This window comes from Asterias amurensis, chromosome 10 (genome assembly GCF_032118995.1).
Source record: "Asterias amurensis chromosome 10, ASM3211899v1".
Classification (NCBI taxonomy): Eukaryota; Metazoa; Echinodermata; class Asteroidea; order Forcipulatida; family Asteriidae; genus Asterias; species Asterias amurensis.
In genome coordinates, this window is record NC_092657.1 from 4803389 (window position 1) to 4820360 (window position 16972).

Genomic DNA, 16972 nt, shown 5'->3' on the forward strand with positions numbered 1-16972 from the left:
TAGCACGTAAATGTCATTTTGTGACAGCTTGTCCTATATATTGAACCATGAGAATTAGTCAAACGTCTTGAATGCAAGTCTAAAAGAAAAGGCAAAATAATGTGTATTTTTTATTTTGATAATGTACGAACACTTCCTTTATTGTGAGAGCTTATGCTGACAGAAACTACCAGAGATATTATATATCAGTTTAAAGATGCGAGAAATAATGGAAGGAAAAACACCCTTGAATTCAATTAAGATATTTGAGTGACAAATTACTTTTTTAAAAACTACTACGTTACTTCTGAGGGAGCCGTTTCTCACAATGTTTTATACTATCTACAGCTCAACATTACTCGTTACCAAGTAAGTTATTTTGAGTATTACTACCAATAGTGTCCAGGGGTGGATTTCACAAAGGTAGTCCTAACTTAGGACTAGTCCTATAGGCAATGCTAAGAGATAGGACTGGTCCTAAGTTAGGACCAGTAACTCATACTAACTTAGGACTGGTCCTATCTCAAAGCATTGCCTAGGACTAGTCCTAAGTTAAGACTACCTTTGTGAAATCCACCCCAGTGCCTGTACGAAGACATTTTAGGAGAGTTTTCAAGAAAGCAAAACAAAACGAGATGTGTACTGACCTGCAATGGTTACTGTTTTATTTCTTCACATTTTTGTTATAACGTACCAGAAACACCCTGATAAACATACACACTTTTTTTTGCTTTTTAAAAACAGCACCCTGAAGTTGTGCACTAAAGAAAAGTTTAATCTTCTGTCAGTCAAAGTTAATCCACTTAGGGTCACAGTGATTCTGTGATTTGAATCCAAAGACTAAAATCTTGTAACGTTCAAGTTCAACCGGAAGCTGACGCGTAACTTTGACCCCAAAGGGTGTAACTTGAGTTGCAAGAGTGTACATGTATAGCTAAAAAAAAGATCATACACCTTAACGATTATATATGTTTGTATAAAAATTACTTGATAACTTACAAAATTTAATAACGAAGCGTTTACTTTAAATACAAAACTAAACACTAAGAAATGGTATATGATTTACAAAAAACTAGAAATAAATGATTGGGGAAAAAGGAAAAACAAATTTGATCATTGTATAAAAAAGTATTGAAAGTCAAGTACATCTAAGAAACATTTTTAAAAAGACTAAAAATCACTACTTGTTTACACTTTATATACAAATACCATCATTTTTATAATTTTCCCTAGAATTTCATTATGAATACAAATTACATTATAACATCCTCACTTATGAATCGTGAGGGAGAACAAAATAAAAACAATTTCGTTAAAGTAGGCCTACTTTTCTAATCCTCTTTGCTTTTCTCATCTTGAAAGGGAGGTTTTTTTGTTCTAGTTGCTGGGACACACGTTTCTTGGTTATTACTCAATTAAAAATGTAAATAATGGTGATAAAAATAGTTTCCCTCACTGATAAAAAGGTAATGACTGGTAATGCAAGTGTTTACCTCAAAAGTATAATTATTTTGTACACATAAAATCATGTAGTATTTGGGTCTAATTAGAACTGCGTAGGCACACAGGTTAAAACCAAGCACACAACATAAGCAGAATTACATAACCAGCCCAAACTACCATTTGACTTGTACCATTTGTGACTGGTATCCTGCTTACTGTTGCTTAGCAGATACAAATTTGCTCAGCACCAACAAAATAAAATCAGCATATAACCTCCCAGAACAGGGATAAGGTAACCAGCCAAAACACCACTCAGGATGTGCCACTTGTCACTGGTTTCCTGCTCGTTATTACTAACAAGAAAACTGTGAAGCAGCTCTGTTAATTTGGAGCTATGAATATAAATCACATGTAGGGTAGTCAAACATTCTTGCCAACCACGTGTTTTCAAGGTATTATTGTTTTCATTAACATGTGCATGTAACAAACTGCGCATTTTCACGAAGCAAATCTTTCGAATAAGCGCAATGCTTGCGCACTCTCAAAAAGAGAGCAATTACATTGTGCATGTAACAAACTGCGCACTTTCACGAAGCAAATCTTTCGAATAAGCGCAATTCTTGCGCAGTCTCAAAAAGAGAGCAACACTTTTAATGACTTGGGATGGGGCAAAAATAAACTACCAATAATTATTGTAAAAATGGTCGCAGTAAACCTCAGTAATTAAAAGAGCAACACAACGCACGTTTAGTTACATTTTCAGTGTTGTTTTATACTCCGGGTACTGCGCACTACGATGACGTTTTAATAACCTCCTTCAACCTGTCGATAAAACATAAATAAATAAAAAAGAATCAAACAAAATGTTTACAGAACAGTGCTCATTTTATAAATAACAATTGTATAAGTGCATCCCTCTCCATCATCTGCACACGCCACCAATGTTGTGAGGTCAAAGAGTGCAAACTTGCATTCGTGTATACACGAAGTCTGTTCCCCTGACTTTATTTATGTGCAATGATACAGTCAGACACTGGTCTGACAGACCCAATGATTTCATTGGCTAAAACATGCTGTGACGTAAGCTTTCCATGTATGTGTACAGTGTGTTGATTGGTCCGAGATGATGTATTGCCAGCTTGCACTTTCGACCAACTCCATGCATGTACGTACAAAAGACCGATCCACTAAGCTCCGCCCCATTGCGTATTGACCAATCACAACGCAACGAAGGTCCGACATGTGTGCGCGTATCTTGGCGCGCGCGGCAGAAGTGTGCAGAAAGGTATTGGAGAGCCCCACGTGTTCTTGCTCACTCGTGCGTCGTGGGCAGAGCCTACTGGATCGGTCTATTAAATGGTTTCAAAATGGTGGACCAACTTTACCATGAGTAGAGAGGCTAGAATTGTGTTAAGTTATTTTTTACAGTGGAAAGTTTTTCTTTTTGCAAAGTGATTGAGGTTTAATAGGCACCAGACACAAAAAAAAGAAGAATTAAATTAAGTGTTAAATAGAAGAGGCAGTTAAAACAAAAAACAGAAAAGGGTATAGACATGATGGCAACATACTTGGGATCGAGGTTGGGAATTTATCTTCACAGAAGGGCAACGAAAGAATAGAAGATTGTTAACTTTTACTTCACAACGGATCGGGTGAAAATGGTGTCAAATTTGCATTGCCATTCTATGAATGAAAGGTCAGTATATGGGGGTTAAGGGTCAAGGGTGATGCCACTGTGATCTTTGACCTCTCACCTCTAGTACTTGTTGAACTGTGTGTTATCATGCCCGTACTGCTGCATTTCAAGCCCTTCCTGTAAAGGATAGGATGACAATCATCACGTCAGCCAAGGATTAATTTGCATATTAATGTGTGTGACTCATCAATGTGGGTTTTTTTGCACCAGCTTGAAAAGTGTTTGCTTTAAGCAACGAAACGGAGTAAGATGGCAGCAAACCAAAATGGCGGATGGATGGGTTTTATGTACACTTTGTTAATCCCGGTGTCCCCCTGGGAAATTTGTCCTCCATAAGGAAAATGTATGTGGGCTAAAGGAGGATGACTCAAAAGAGGGCGCTATCAGAAGAAGTTTGTACACAGTTTGTCATATGAGGGACAGAATCTCATGCCACGCCGACCACAGACATTCACAGAAATAGAAAATGTGAAAGAAAAGGTGTGAAAAAGGTTTGAAATGGTGGAAGAGTTTTGTTGAGAAAAAGGCATTATGCATTGACGTCATCAAGCTTAACCAATGGAAATACACCGATTTGTCAATGGCGCACATGATCAGCCAATGAACAGCCTCTCTTTGTTCTCATGGGCACCCTACTTAAATGACTTCATGTATATAAGGTTAATTAGAAACCCACCACACTGCAACAAAAACAGGGTGTTAAATTTGCCACCATTGGTGTTGTTGTCAAGATTCCAACAAAACTTGGGTGTTAAAACTGACTTAATGGATGTTGAAACACCTTTAAAAATTAGAATTTTTACACCGTTTAGGTGTTAAAAAACACCAACTTCTTCCAACGGTGCCGGGATATGTAATAACATACATTGTGTCAGTTTTATCACTCAGTTTTCAGTATTTTCGAAAGACTTTTCAGATTAATTTAAATACACTGTTTGGGAAAAGAAATTATATGGAGATAACAGGTGCGAGTTGGTCAAAAGAAAAGGATGTTGTTATATTATTATCAGCTTTAGCATTTCTTGATAGTGTGGAAGACTTTTAATCTGAAAACACAGTTTGAATTTGAGATTCACCATGTCAATGTTAAGCACCCTTTGTTTTGATGTCACAGTGAAAACATACTTAGAACAACAACAATAATTGCAGGCGTTACCGCATTCAAAACACTAGAGGGCGCTGGACTATTGGTCGTTCAGCTTCACTAATATACATGTATAAGTCAATATTTTTCTGATTTATCAATACTTCAAAATCAATCACTTATGTTCCTATTCCTTAGGTTGAGAATAAATTATTGTGGTATTTTTGGAGACAACTCATTCAAAATACTACTGAAAAGATATATAATTATAATTGCATAATATCTATATTTGCCCATATGGTAAACTAGCCTTTTTAATACATACTAAAGTATAGCGTGAAAAAAACAATCGAATCCCGGTTAAAGGTCAACCATAATGTGTAGCGCCCCCTTGTGATTGATAGTTGTCACCATACCATTAAAAAAACAAAAAACAACTTTACCTCGTCCATTTCCGTGGATCCGACAGGGAGGCAGCCTGCACACATGGATAGCAACGACAAGATGGCGCTGATCAGTCCCATGAACCACATGCTGATGAGCAGCACAAACTCCGCATTAGGATTATAAATAGTATCACTTGCTGACAAGCCCGTCAGGTATGAATAGGATGCATACACCGACACACCAACGGCTGCAAGGGAAACTAGTAGAGACATAAAGTTGACGAAGATGACCTCACAAGCGCCATTCTGAAAATAAAAAAAAGAATCCAGATTAAAAATGGTAGAGTGGAATATTTCTCAATTGCACGGTTTTCCTATTACCTTGTCGACTAACACGGTCGGCCATTTCTGGGAGACAAATGTTCGACTCCCATAAATGGCCGACCGTGTTTAGTTAGCAAAGTAATACAAAGGAAAACCACGCAAGTTCGTGGCAAATTTGTGTGGATCATTGATTCTACTTTTAAAACATCTTTCCAACCATTATGCATTTTATAACAAACGGTTTTAATAGACCAACTCGTCCAATCCAAGGCAACGTGTTCCTTTAATGATCGAGACAGCAAAAAAAAAGAGGAAATTATTGTGGGACAAAACCAAAGCCCGAGATCCCGACCTCCTTGTAATTCCCAGGCATGCTGCCTTTGCTCGAGGTACACCTGTGCCGAATATCATACAGCTGCTTAAGCAGAAAATATTGCTTGGCATAAACGAGCAGGATACTAATGACAAATTGTACAAATGGTAGTTAAGCTAGTAACCATTCTGGTAAGCATATTTTTGTTATGCTTAGCTTCTTTTTGTGTGCTTATTGAAGCAGCTTTATGAAATTGGGCCCAGATTGAGGAAAACAAATCTGTATTTTTTATTGTATTTTTATTTTTTTACTTACACCACAGCAGTTCATTCCATATTTCCACTGGGCAAGACCAAAGGTGAAGTTCCTGGCACCCAACAGTATAAGCTGCAAACGGAAACAGAAGTAATTGTTTTACTTATATATTCATACGTACATATTGAAATTCAATTTGGTTTTACCAATATTAGACACCGTGTATGTTAAAGCCATTATACACTTTCGGTACAGAAAAAAATTAGAAGTTCACAGATTTACAAATAATTTACAGGGTTTACAGAAGGTAATGGTGAAAGACTTCCCTTGAAATATTATTCCATGAATGAAATGCTTTACTTTTTGAGAAAACATTAAAACAATATCAAATTCTCTCTCGATAGCGAGAATTACGGATTTATTTTAAACACATGTCATGACACGGCGAAACTGTGGGGAAACAATGCTGAGTTTTCCCGTTATTTTCTCCCGACTCCGATGACCAATTGGGCCTAAATTTCCACAGGTTTGTTATTTTATATATTAGTTGAGAAACAGCTCCCTCTAAAATAGCAAAGATTTTGAGGAAGAGGTCATTTCCTAATAAAATAATAAAAGACTTCTAAGATACGAGTCTTTTATCCCTGTCTGAAAGCGCACAAATTCGTCCAACAATTAAGGGTGTTTTTTCTTTCATCATTTTCTCGCAACTTCGACGACCGATTGAGCCCAATTGTTCACACGCTTGTTATTTTATGCTTATGATGAAATACATCAAGTTCGAACACAGGGGCCAATTTCATAGAGCTGCTTAAGCAAAAAAAAATTGCTTGAGCACGAAAATAGCTCGCTTATTTTACACATGTTACTGGCCAAAATTTCATTGCTGGCCATATACATTGCTTATGACTAGTATTTAGCTGTTGTTTACTTAGCATAACAATTGAGTGGAGTCTTGGCCGGTAATCTGATTTTACTAAGCAACGAATTTTTTGCTTCAGCAAAAGTTTGTGCTTAAGCAGCTCTATGAAATTGGGCCCTGGACTTTGACAATTACCAATAGTGTACCTTCCCTTTAAGAGAGTTTTTAGTGGGATGCACGCCTACTAACCAGTATTCCACACCAATGAGGGATAGCCCGCACAATCACCGGTGGATCATAACTTGCAAATTGACTATAAGGCAAGTTGAAATAATCTTTCCCGACCGATACAAGAGTGAAGCCGAAGGCAAACATGACTGCCCCAGAGTAGGTCAGGATGCATTTCTTGGTTGAGAGTTGCATGGTGGCTGACGAAAGTTTTTTCAAGCTTTTAACACTGCAGAAAAAAGGCAAAAAAGGGAAGAAGAAAAATAATTAAAAAATAATAATAATAATAATAATAGTATAAAATAAAACAGTTGTATCAACCAATCAAACTCTTCAAAGGCACATAATTATAAACCCTTATTAGTAACGAGTAACAGAGAGCTGTTGATAGTATAAAACATTGTGAGAAACGGCTCCATCTGAAGTGACGTAGTTTTCGAGAGAGAAGTAATTTTCCTCCAATTTGATTTCGAGACCTCAGAATTAGAATTTTAGGTCTCGAAATCAAGCATACGAAAGCACTCAACTTCGTGTGACAGTAGTGTTTTTTCTTTCACAGTTATCTCGCAACGTCGACGACCGATTGAGCTCAAATTTTCATTTTTTTCTTTATTTTATGCATTTGAGGTACACCAAGTGAGAATACTAGTCTGTGACAATTCACAATAGTGTCCAGTGTCTTTAAAAGCACTGCAGCCGATTTCACGAAACGCTATAGGATTAATCTTTGATTTATCTCGAGTTAGGACGAGTAACCCATCCTAACTTAGGTCGGGTTAAATTCGTCCTTCCCGTCTCCGGATACGGAACTGAACTCGTCCTAAGATTAATCCGAAGTTAGGAAGAGTTTTGTGAAATCGACTGTTGGATACATTTGGTGTCATCCTTACTTGGTTGTGTAATAATAATATTTTTATTTTTATTTTTGTATATTGCGCTCTCTTCAGGACCAGCCTTTTCGAGGGCGCATAACAGTAAAAATTGCAAACAATTAAGAAAATTACAAACATTAAGTGAACAGTTTTAAGAAAAGTACACCTGTAAAAAATATTAGCAAAATAGCATTACAAAACGTACACGCAAAAAAAGGTACATGAAAACCATAAATCAAAGAAGGCAGAAAAAAACAATGCAACTTTGGTACATTTAAAAAGTTCACACAACGATTTTTTCGACATTATTACGCAGATTGCACAGATTAAAAAATCCGTAAAAATTTGACTAATTGGTCATCGAAGTTGACCATTTTTACTTGTTCTTTCATTAAATGAAAGAAAAAATAAAAACATAAGCAAAATTGAAATCGAAGCCAAAATGCCCAAGACGGGTGCATGAACACCATACAACTGTATAAAACAATGCAAACTTATAAAGCACTAACAAAATTCACAATAAACTATAAACAACGTAGGACTCCTTAAATTGCAAAGATTTAAATTGCATTCTTTAAAAGCATTTCAAAAAAATGTAGGGATAAAGGCATTTTGCCACCACAGGCATTTTTCTCCACCAAAAAAACTCTAGCGGTTTCACACCTAAAGTTGTACACAACAAGTCTTTATAAATTTCCTTTTGAACAACTAAAAAACACAACTCAAAGGAAAAGTGTCATACACAAGGTTCAATACAAAGTTTGAATAAAAAGCAAAAGGCCCCTGAGTCATAGATTAGCATGGGAAAAAATGACTAAATTTCCCCATTGAATTTCAACCTGTTCACGCACCGATGAAGGAGAGGAATTCTTTGGGCATCGCAAGAAAAATTATTTTTGTGAAATGCATTTCACCGGAAACAATCCATATATGGATTTATTCTGTCTTTTATTTTTGATTTTTGGGGTTGAACAAAGAATTGACTAGAGTGGGATTTGAACCAACGACCTCCGCAACCTGGGAAGCGGCAGCTAGGGGATCACCTTAAGGGGGTGCGACTTTTTGTTTCAGATACCCAAAAATTCTTTTATTCTTTTCTTCTTTTTTTGAGACGTTTAATTCGTTACGAAATTTAATGGTTTAAACTTGTTCAACCACGCAGTTTTGCTGTTACAGTGATTGTTTTTGCAACCGTTTGATTGATGGGATCCACAGGGGATCCCATTTGAATCCTATTCAAACAATGGAATCCCATTCAAAATATTAGTGAGACTCAATGGGATTCATTTGAATTTTTTCCCCTGAGAAAGGTTTTACGTTGCCTTGGATCGGACGAGTTGGTCTATTAAAAGCGTTTGAAAACGTTTGTTATGAAATGCATATAAGGTTGGTAAGATGTTTTAAAAGTAAAATATAATGATCCACACGGTACCACTCAAAATTGCGTGGTTTTCCTTTTACGTCGCGAACTACGGTCGGCCATTTATGGGAGTCAAAATTTTGACTCCCATAAATGGCCGACGGTGTTAGTGGACGAGGTAAAAGAAAACCACGCAATTTCGAGGCATGTTTGTGTAGACCATATTCTACTTTTACAACATCTTTCTGCCCATATGCATTTTAAAACAAACGGTTACAGAATGCTTTTCAAAGACCAACTCGACCGATCTAAGGCAACGTGTTCCTTTAAATTGTGATCGTAAAAATGTCGTCATATTGAGTATCCATTGACCCGTTCAGATAACTTAAACTATTTTTTTATTAGAGGCCGTATTCACTTTACCGGAAAATGTCACAATGGAAAGAATGCGTATAAGGTTCGACGAATGGAATTTTTTTCAAACAATTGCCAAGAGCTTGTGAAGACCCTTGAACAGCCGTTGGGTGTCTCTGACCTGAAGTGTCGTCACGGCAGGGCAAGGTCATCCATTGACCTCAATAATGAAACAGCCGTTGGTTGTGACTGCTGCACAATACCACAGAAATGTCAAATACCAATACATATGTAGTTTACCACTCAACGGAAAATGTATGATACTTCAAGCTTTTGTGTTCCAAAAGTTTTTTTCAAGGAAAATACATAATAATAATATACCAATAATACCAATAGTTAACCGCAAGGGAATTATAATCACAATGGTTGAGAGACCGTCCATGCTTTTGTGTTTCAAGTTTTCCCAGAAAATACAAGAAAAAGTCTCTAGACTCACGTTAAAAGTCACTGTGTTTTTTTATACCCTCCAAATGCAATTGGCGTTGAATTTCCCAGCAATTTTACACCGTTTCCCCCGCGTGAGGTTAGAAAATTTGTTTCCCCAAACTTGTATGTGGACAGATCTATAATTGGAAAATGAACGCACCACAAAACTAAATTTGACCTTGGCGCCCAACACAAATCACACGGTGTGGGAACTAATTCTCGCCCTCGGAGGTACATCAGCATTATCACAGTACACTTCCAACGATGGGAAATCGACCCCAAAGTCTAACAAAAGTATGCAACATATACCCACAACAGGATATCCTAGCCTCTGCTGTCGATATACATGTAGACGTGTGGACAAGTCGTTAATGTATGTTGTGTTGACGGCAAAACGGCACTGTCTCATCAACAACCCAGCGAGGTACTGATTTGCACGAGACTATTAGACCTTTATCATGCTGCCTCCATCTTGGTCACGTCCCTCGTATGGAATAACAATAATGAATGCTACTAATAATCATTTTGCAAATAGGAGCCAGACTATTTTGTTCTTCCAGCCTCGGTTTGGTAACATTGATATCAATGGGAAAAAGTGAAGATGGCTGCACGACGATAAAGGTCTATAGCTCTCACGGATGGGACCAAATAGTCGTGAGCGCAGTATAATAGTCTTGCGCCGAGCAGTAGTCTTGAGAGATAGTTGAGATACTAGAGAGAGCCGTTTCAGTACCACTGCGACAGACATCAATTAACGACTTGTCCACAAGTCTACTACACCGATATGGACGTCTCTAGAGACCGTTCTTCCTAGGTGAAAGTGTCGCGCTCTGTGACGTTGCCCCGGTGATTATACTTATGCAAAATTTTACATTTGAACATTGATGATTGACCATTAATTTGGGAGTGACCTGACGTAAATACACCTTCCTCTCGCTTATGAATTATGGTTAGTTCAAGTGACCTTTGCCCTACAACAATGGAGGAAGGTGCCCAACAAGGGATTTCTAATGTACACACTTTATTTTATTTTATTTTATTTTAAATATAACAGCATTGGTACAATCTAACAAGGGATCCTTGCTAAATTGCTCTCGTGTGAAAAAGGCACCAGTATATCATGTGTTAGACTAACGTTTCCCTGTCGACGTGGGAGACAGTCAAAACACCGTTATACACGAAAGGTCGATCTGATGTGAACTTTCAGAAAACATTGTTTTGAAAATAACTTCGTCAATATAAAAGTTCAATGGAAGGTGAGACAAAAAAAAAAATGCTTATGCATTTTGGGCTCGAATTCAAGTGTTTTTGTGTGGAAAGATAATGTTCCCTGGCGGACTTTCAGTTTCGTATGTCAGCACAATGAGGACGAGTTACATAGGACTAATGTTCTTTCCGTCATGTGTTACACCCAAGAATTGCACAGTGTCTTGCTGTAATGTTGATAATCATTATTGGCGAATTTGATTGTTAGCAGAAAAACTTACTTTGTAACGAGCAATGGACAGCGGTTGATTTAAAACATTGTGAGAAACGGCTCCCTCTGAAGTAACCAAGTGTTTAAGAAAAGAGGTAATTTCTCACTAAAATATCATTGAAAGACTTCAGGCCTGAAGCCTTATATTATGCTACTGAAAGTACACGGATTTGTGCAACAACTAGGGTGTTTTTTTCCTTCATTATTCTTGCAACTTCGATGACCAACTAAGTCAAAACTTTGCCATTTGTTATGTATACATAATGTTGGGATACACCAAGTGAGAATATTGGTCTTTGACAATTACGAGTGGTGTCCACTGCCTTTAAAAAGGACTGCTGCTCTGAAGTGAACTGGTTGAACCTTTACCGCCTGTGTGTGTATTTGGCCAGAACCTCCCCCTTCTTTTCTTCAAATTATTTAATCTCTTGCACTTTAATTGAGCTATGGTAACACAAGACCCAATATTTGGACTCTGATAAGAAAGCTACACGCCTGGCCCAGTGACAAGAATTTATTGTTTAGCCTTGGTACATACTCCGAAAGTGTAATAACTCTGTTTTGATGATCCCAGGATTATCAAGTGAAGCTTTCTGTCATCATTATCTTTCAGTTTCATGGAAATAATAATATGTTAACCTTTATGAATCAAGTGATAAACCTCCAACATAATACGGCCATAAAGATAGCTTTAGTTTGATAAGAGCGCTGGCACATTAATTTGGAGGTCGTTGGTTTACTGTAAAACCCCCAGTCTGTTAAAGACTTTGGACACTATTGGTAATTGTCAAAGACCAGTCTTCTCACTTGGTGTATCTTAACATATGCATAAAATAACAAACCTGTGAAAATTTGAGCTCAATCGGTCGTCGAAGTTGCGAGATAATAATGAAAGAAAAAACACCCTTGTCACACGAAGTTGTGTGCTTTCTGATGCTTGATTTCGAGACCTCACATTCTAAACTTGAGGTCTCGAAAACAAATTCGTGGAAAATTACTTCTTTCTCGAAAAATACGTCACTTCAGAGGAAGCTTTTTCTCACAATGTTTTATTAAATCAACCTCTACCCATTACTCGTAATCAAGAAAGGTTTCATGATGATAATTATTTTGAGTAATTACCAATAGTGTCCACTGCCTTTAACCTAGTGTGTATTGTGGTAATTACTCCAAAAACTAATTTCCATAAAAAAATTACTTAATAAGAAGAACTGCCACTATTGATTATGTATAACATTTTGAGAAACAATTCCCTGCAAAGAAACGTGGTTTTAGAGAGAGGGATTCAAAAACCTTTGAATCTGAGAAACGTTTCTGCGTGAAACGTTTCTCATTCACGGATAACGTGGACATAAACCGCTCCAAATATATTGGGAAAAAATATCTCAAGTTCAATACCACCTTTTAAATTTATGTTCACATGTTAGTTGTATACATTATATCTATTATACATCAAGGGAAGGTTCCAAAGGCAACCGAGTGTACACTTTAGGTTATGTTTGAGTTTGCATGCCAACCTTTTAAACACCGGGGTGTTTAAAGGAACACGTTGCCTTGGATCGGTCGAGTTGGTCTTTGAAAAGCGTTTGTAACCGTTTTTTATAAAATGCATATGGGTAGAAAGATGTTGTAAAAGTAGAATACAATGATCCACACAAACATGCCTCGAAATTGCGTGGTTTTCCTTTTACCTCGTCGACTAACACGTCGGCCATTTATGGGGGTCAAAATTTTGACTCCCATAAATGGCCGACCATGTTAGTTCGCACAGTAGAAGGAAAACCACGCAATTTCGAGGCAAACTTGTGTGGATCATTGTATTCTACTTTTAAAACATCTTTCCAACCATATGCATTTTATAAAAAACGGTTACAAACGCTTTTGTTTTGACCAACTCGTCCGATCCAAGGCAACGTGTTCCTTTAAATGCACTGGAAACTTCTGGTAGTTGTCAAAGACCAATATTCTCACCCAACATGCATAAAATAACAAATCAGTGAATTTTGTTGAGACTCATTGCATGGTCATCGAAGTTGAAAGCGAACAATGAAAAAAAAACCGCCATTGTTGCACATTTTTGTGTACTTTCAGATGCCTAATAAAAGGCTTCAGGCCTGATTATTTTTCTATTTAAGTGAGAATTACATCTCTCGCAAAAAACTACTATGGCGTTTACACTGCCGGATATATGAGTATAATATAAATGTCCCCAAAGGCTGGTTTTGTGCTTTCAGATGCTTGAATTGGAGACCGGAGCTGCTGAGGTCTCGATATCATTTCAATTAGAAACTACTTCTTTCTCAAAAACTACCCTACTTCAAATGGAGCCGTTTGTCACAAAGTGGTTTACTATCAAGTGGTCTTCATTGCTCGTTACCAAGTAAGTTTTCATACAGAGTCCAGTGCCTTTGACACACTATTGTCATCTTGTACTCACACCGTCTTAAAATGCTGTAAAGAATTCCTGAGATTCTAAGCGCTCAATAGACAAAATGGAGGGGGGTAGGCCTATGTCTCGCCTTTCTCTGTGCCTATATAACCCCCTTACTACAGAGAACCATTAATGGTCAGAGTAATTAGAGCGGGATTATTATACCAAAATATTAATCATAATTGTTGAAAAAAAAATTTCTACTAAAGTTTTTATTTATTAGATTAGCACGAAACGAAATCAGACGGCTTATCCCCATTACGTAATAAACAAACCAGTGCATTGTTGAACTCGTACACGCGCCTATGACAAGTCAATCTATTGTTATTCAAAATTTCAAACGGCCATTATGAACAAGGTTCGAAAAAGAAACTAACTGCGCCCAAAGTGCTTATTAATATGACCATGGAGCTTTTTTTGAGAATGTGTCACGTAAAAAACAATTCCCCTAAACCACACCCTTTTTTCTCTCACTAAATACATGTTGTTTTGACGTATACTTTCCACAAAATGCAACGGAACAAAAATAAAAACTCACACAATTTTAATAACACTCGATCGATTACAAATATTAATCTCAGTTAATTCCCGAAATTAAAACTTGTAAAACTCAGAAGTGATATTAATTAATTTGTTTAAATAACTATAGTTATTAATGACCATATTGAAGTTCCCAAAGTTTAGTATGCTTTATTATTTTGTGATTAACTCGGAACCAAATCCTTTATATTTTACTCTGAATGACCAAACTGTTTCGACATCCCCTTTATTCGCGGCAAATTCGCACTCGGTTTTTTTTTTGTAGAAGTGATTTTAAAAGAGAGTATAGACCAACATGACTTGTAAATCGTCGAACTCAAAAGTACAACTGAACTGAATAAAAACCAAACCAAACCAAAAAATAAGACCACAAATAAATCAGTGTTGTTGGCCGTGCCAAAAAACATCTTCTTCTTAAAGAATACAACTATTTCGTCAAAGTTTGTTTCTAAATTAATTATGACCTCTTGGAATGCTCTGCTTTAATCCGCAGGTACATGTAGCACACGATTTGCACATAAAAAAATAGCCAAAAGTTAACCCCATCGCTGGTGACATAAAGTACCAGTTTCAAAGAGTTTGGACTTTCTAAAGGTTTGACTTGTCCCAGCTCAATAAATAAAAAAATACTCTGTTTTCGTGATATGAATAAAAGAGAGCATTATCTGAAAACTTGTTTAGTTGTTATTTCTTAACTTTTTAATGTGTGTGGAAATAGTGATCTCAATGTAAACAGACAAATGCCCCATAATTTTATTTCTCCCTTTTGATTTGCTAATAAACATAATTCTATGAATACGACTACGAAGAAGCACAGAATTAGAGAGGAAAAGGGAACAATATTACATCAAAAAAGCCGCTCTGTGTTTACTCCCGTACACTGGCAATTGTGACTTTATGGTTACGATGCAATATTTATTGCTGATGGGTTGCGTTTTTTTGAAATAAATATTTTACAATAAAAACACAAGAAGACATGTTCAAGCCTAACCGACATTCACAGTGAAGGAACGCCCAAAATACACCATTCGGTTCAGACGTAGAGAATTCTGTCCTCGATGGTTTGAATTTCCAATGGTTCAGTTTTTGTCAATCACACAGCACGTCTATAGCCACACTACCCCCAAAGCAGGTAATTCACCAAAAGTGACCCCATAGTCTTTACTCTCTCTAACAACACCATTGGTTTATATTGACAAGGTTGTATGTCAACACACGATACTTTCACGCAGATACAAATAATACTGCCATTACTGCTAATGTAATTTGATTCCCACGCCATAATGCTACAGCAAAAAACGCTGAATTGGAAAATGCAAAATCTCAAACACATGAAACCATGATGAAACCAAAATATTTTTACGCCCATTCCACAATATCAAATTGCAGTTCATTTATTAATCAACATTCATTATTGCAATTGCAGATCTATTTTGTACTTACCGAAGATTTGGTGAAGTCAAGACAAGCTTCAATATCAGAAATTATGAAGATACAAAATTTGGTGATCCCAAAATTTTTCAACACGCACGCAACAGCTCGTTCAAACGCCAACAATTTTGCCCTTGCAGTGTACCAATGTTCTGCTATACGGTTTGAGCTTACTGGCTTCAAGGTTTTGCCTATTGTTATTTAAAGTATGCGGGTTCATTGGTTCATGTAACACTAGAGAGCTTTCACCTGGGTGTGGTGTGTACCAGGCCTAGTCCCTTTGTTGTGCAAAATACCCATTGATCACAAAGGCACAGTGCGATGACGATGATGAAAGTTCATTTTTTGTGTGGGGTGTATTTACCCAAAAAGGTAACAAGATTCTTATGGGGGCGGATGGGTTGCGTGTGCTAGTGTTGCATTGGTGCAGCGCCCCCATAAGAGACCACTGAACTTTGTGACTCATAGCCAAAAACACAAGGGACGCAGTCAAGCGGAACTGTGACCAATACGTGGAGTTTGGTCAAAATGAATACATTATTTTGGTGAGCTTTGGGGAGTTTCTTGTCAAGTGTTGTTAATAGTTATGTTACCCTCGCTTGCTGTGTTTATGTTATGAAAACGATGGCTCTTCTAGAAACATGAATGAATGACCAAAAACGCCATTTTGCTTAATGGACACGTTTTGTATAATTACCTTTTAGCACAAGTATTCAGTAATGAGAACTGTTGATAAAGTATGGGCAAAGGCTCCCTCTGAAGTAACGTAATTTTGAGAAAAAGTTTGCCTACTTTCTCACTCTCTTATTAAAAAACTTCAAGACTGAACCCCCTCGGATTTGGATAAGTTCCGTATGGCGCCACCACTTTTTCACATTTTTTTTACACAAAATATAGGGATATCTCATTGAGGAAAATTAGATACTATATTATTTTATATCGAATGAAAAAGTGGTGGCGCCATACGGAAACTTTTCCGAAATAATTTCCCAATAAAAAGAGGACACCAAAAAAGATGGACGATGCTGCAGTAAAAAAGAAAGGGGAAAAAGTAAAGCATAAGAAAAAGAAGGGGTGATTAACATATTCTTTTAGGGGGTGGGAGCCCTCCTTCCTTTTTTTTTTTTTTTTTTTTTTTCCGTAATTAATTATAAGCGCTTGACATGATTTTTTCCCTGTTTTTTCTTCTTTCCCAAAACCCGGCAATGAGTGGAACTCCCCATTGAACTTAAGTTTCATTTTCATAGCGACACATAGAAACAACAATACGTTAGGAGCATGTGACCCTCAATATTGAAATGACAACATTACGAACAGAAAAAAAAGTGACACTGTGACAAAAAAAAACAGAGTGAACTGTTTTCGAAGAACACATAGGCCAACAAAAATGAAGTTTGGGTGCGCCTACGCTTCGTATGAACGTCGTGTAGGTGTGAGGGGTGGGTGTACAT

The 16972-nt window shown here is 37.0% G+C and overlaps 1 protein-coding gene across 2 annotated transcripts; it reads right to left on the reverse strand.

Annotated features, from left to right (window-relative positions):
• Nucleotides 1–617: 617 nt before the first annotated feature.
• Nucleotides 618–15860, reverse strand: LOC139942490 (uncharacterized). Of its 2 annotated transcripts, XM_071939298.1 has the most exons (6): nt 15534–15860; nt 6592–6799; nt 5541–5612; nt 4646–4894; nt 3177–3235; nt 618–2244 (listed from the first exon to the last, which is right to left on the reverse strand). In XM_071939298.1, the coding sequence occupies exons 2-5, from the start codon at nt 6763–6765 to the stop codon at nt 3179–3181; spliced, it is 552 nt and encodes a 183-aa protein (XP_071795399.1). In that variant the 5' UTR covers nt 6766–6799; nt 15534–15860; the 3' UTR covers nt 618–2244; nt 3177–3178. The 2 variants fall into 2 exon arrangements, with proteins under 2 accessions (XP_071795399.1, XP_071795400.1); XM_071939299.1 differs by lacking the exon at nt 3177–3235 and having other exon boundaries at nt 15534–15856.
• Between the last annotated feature and the right edge of the window lie 1112 nt (nt 15861–16972).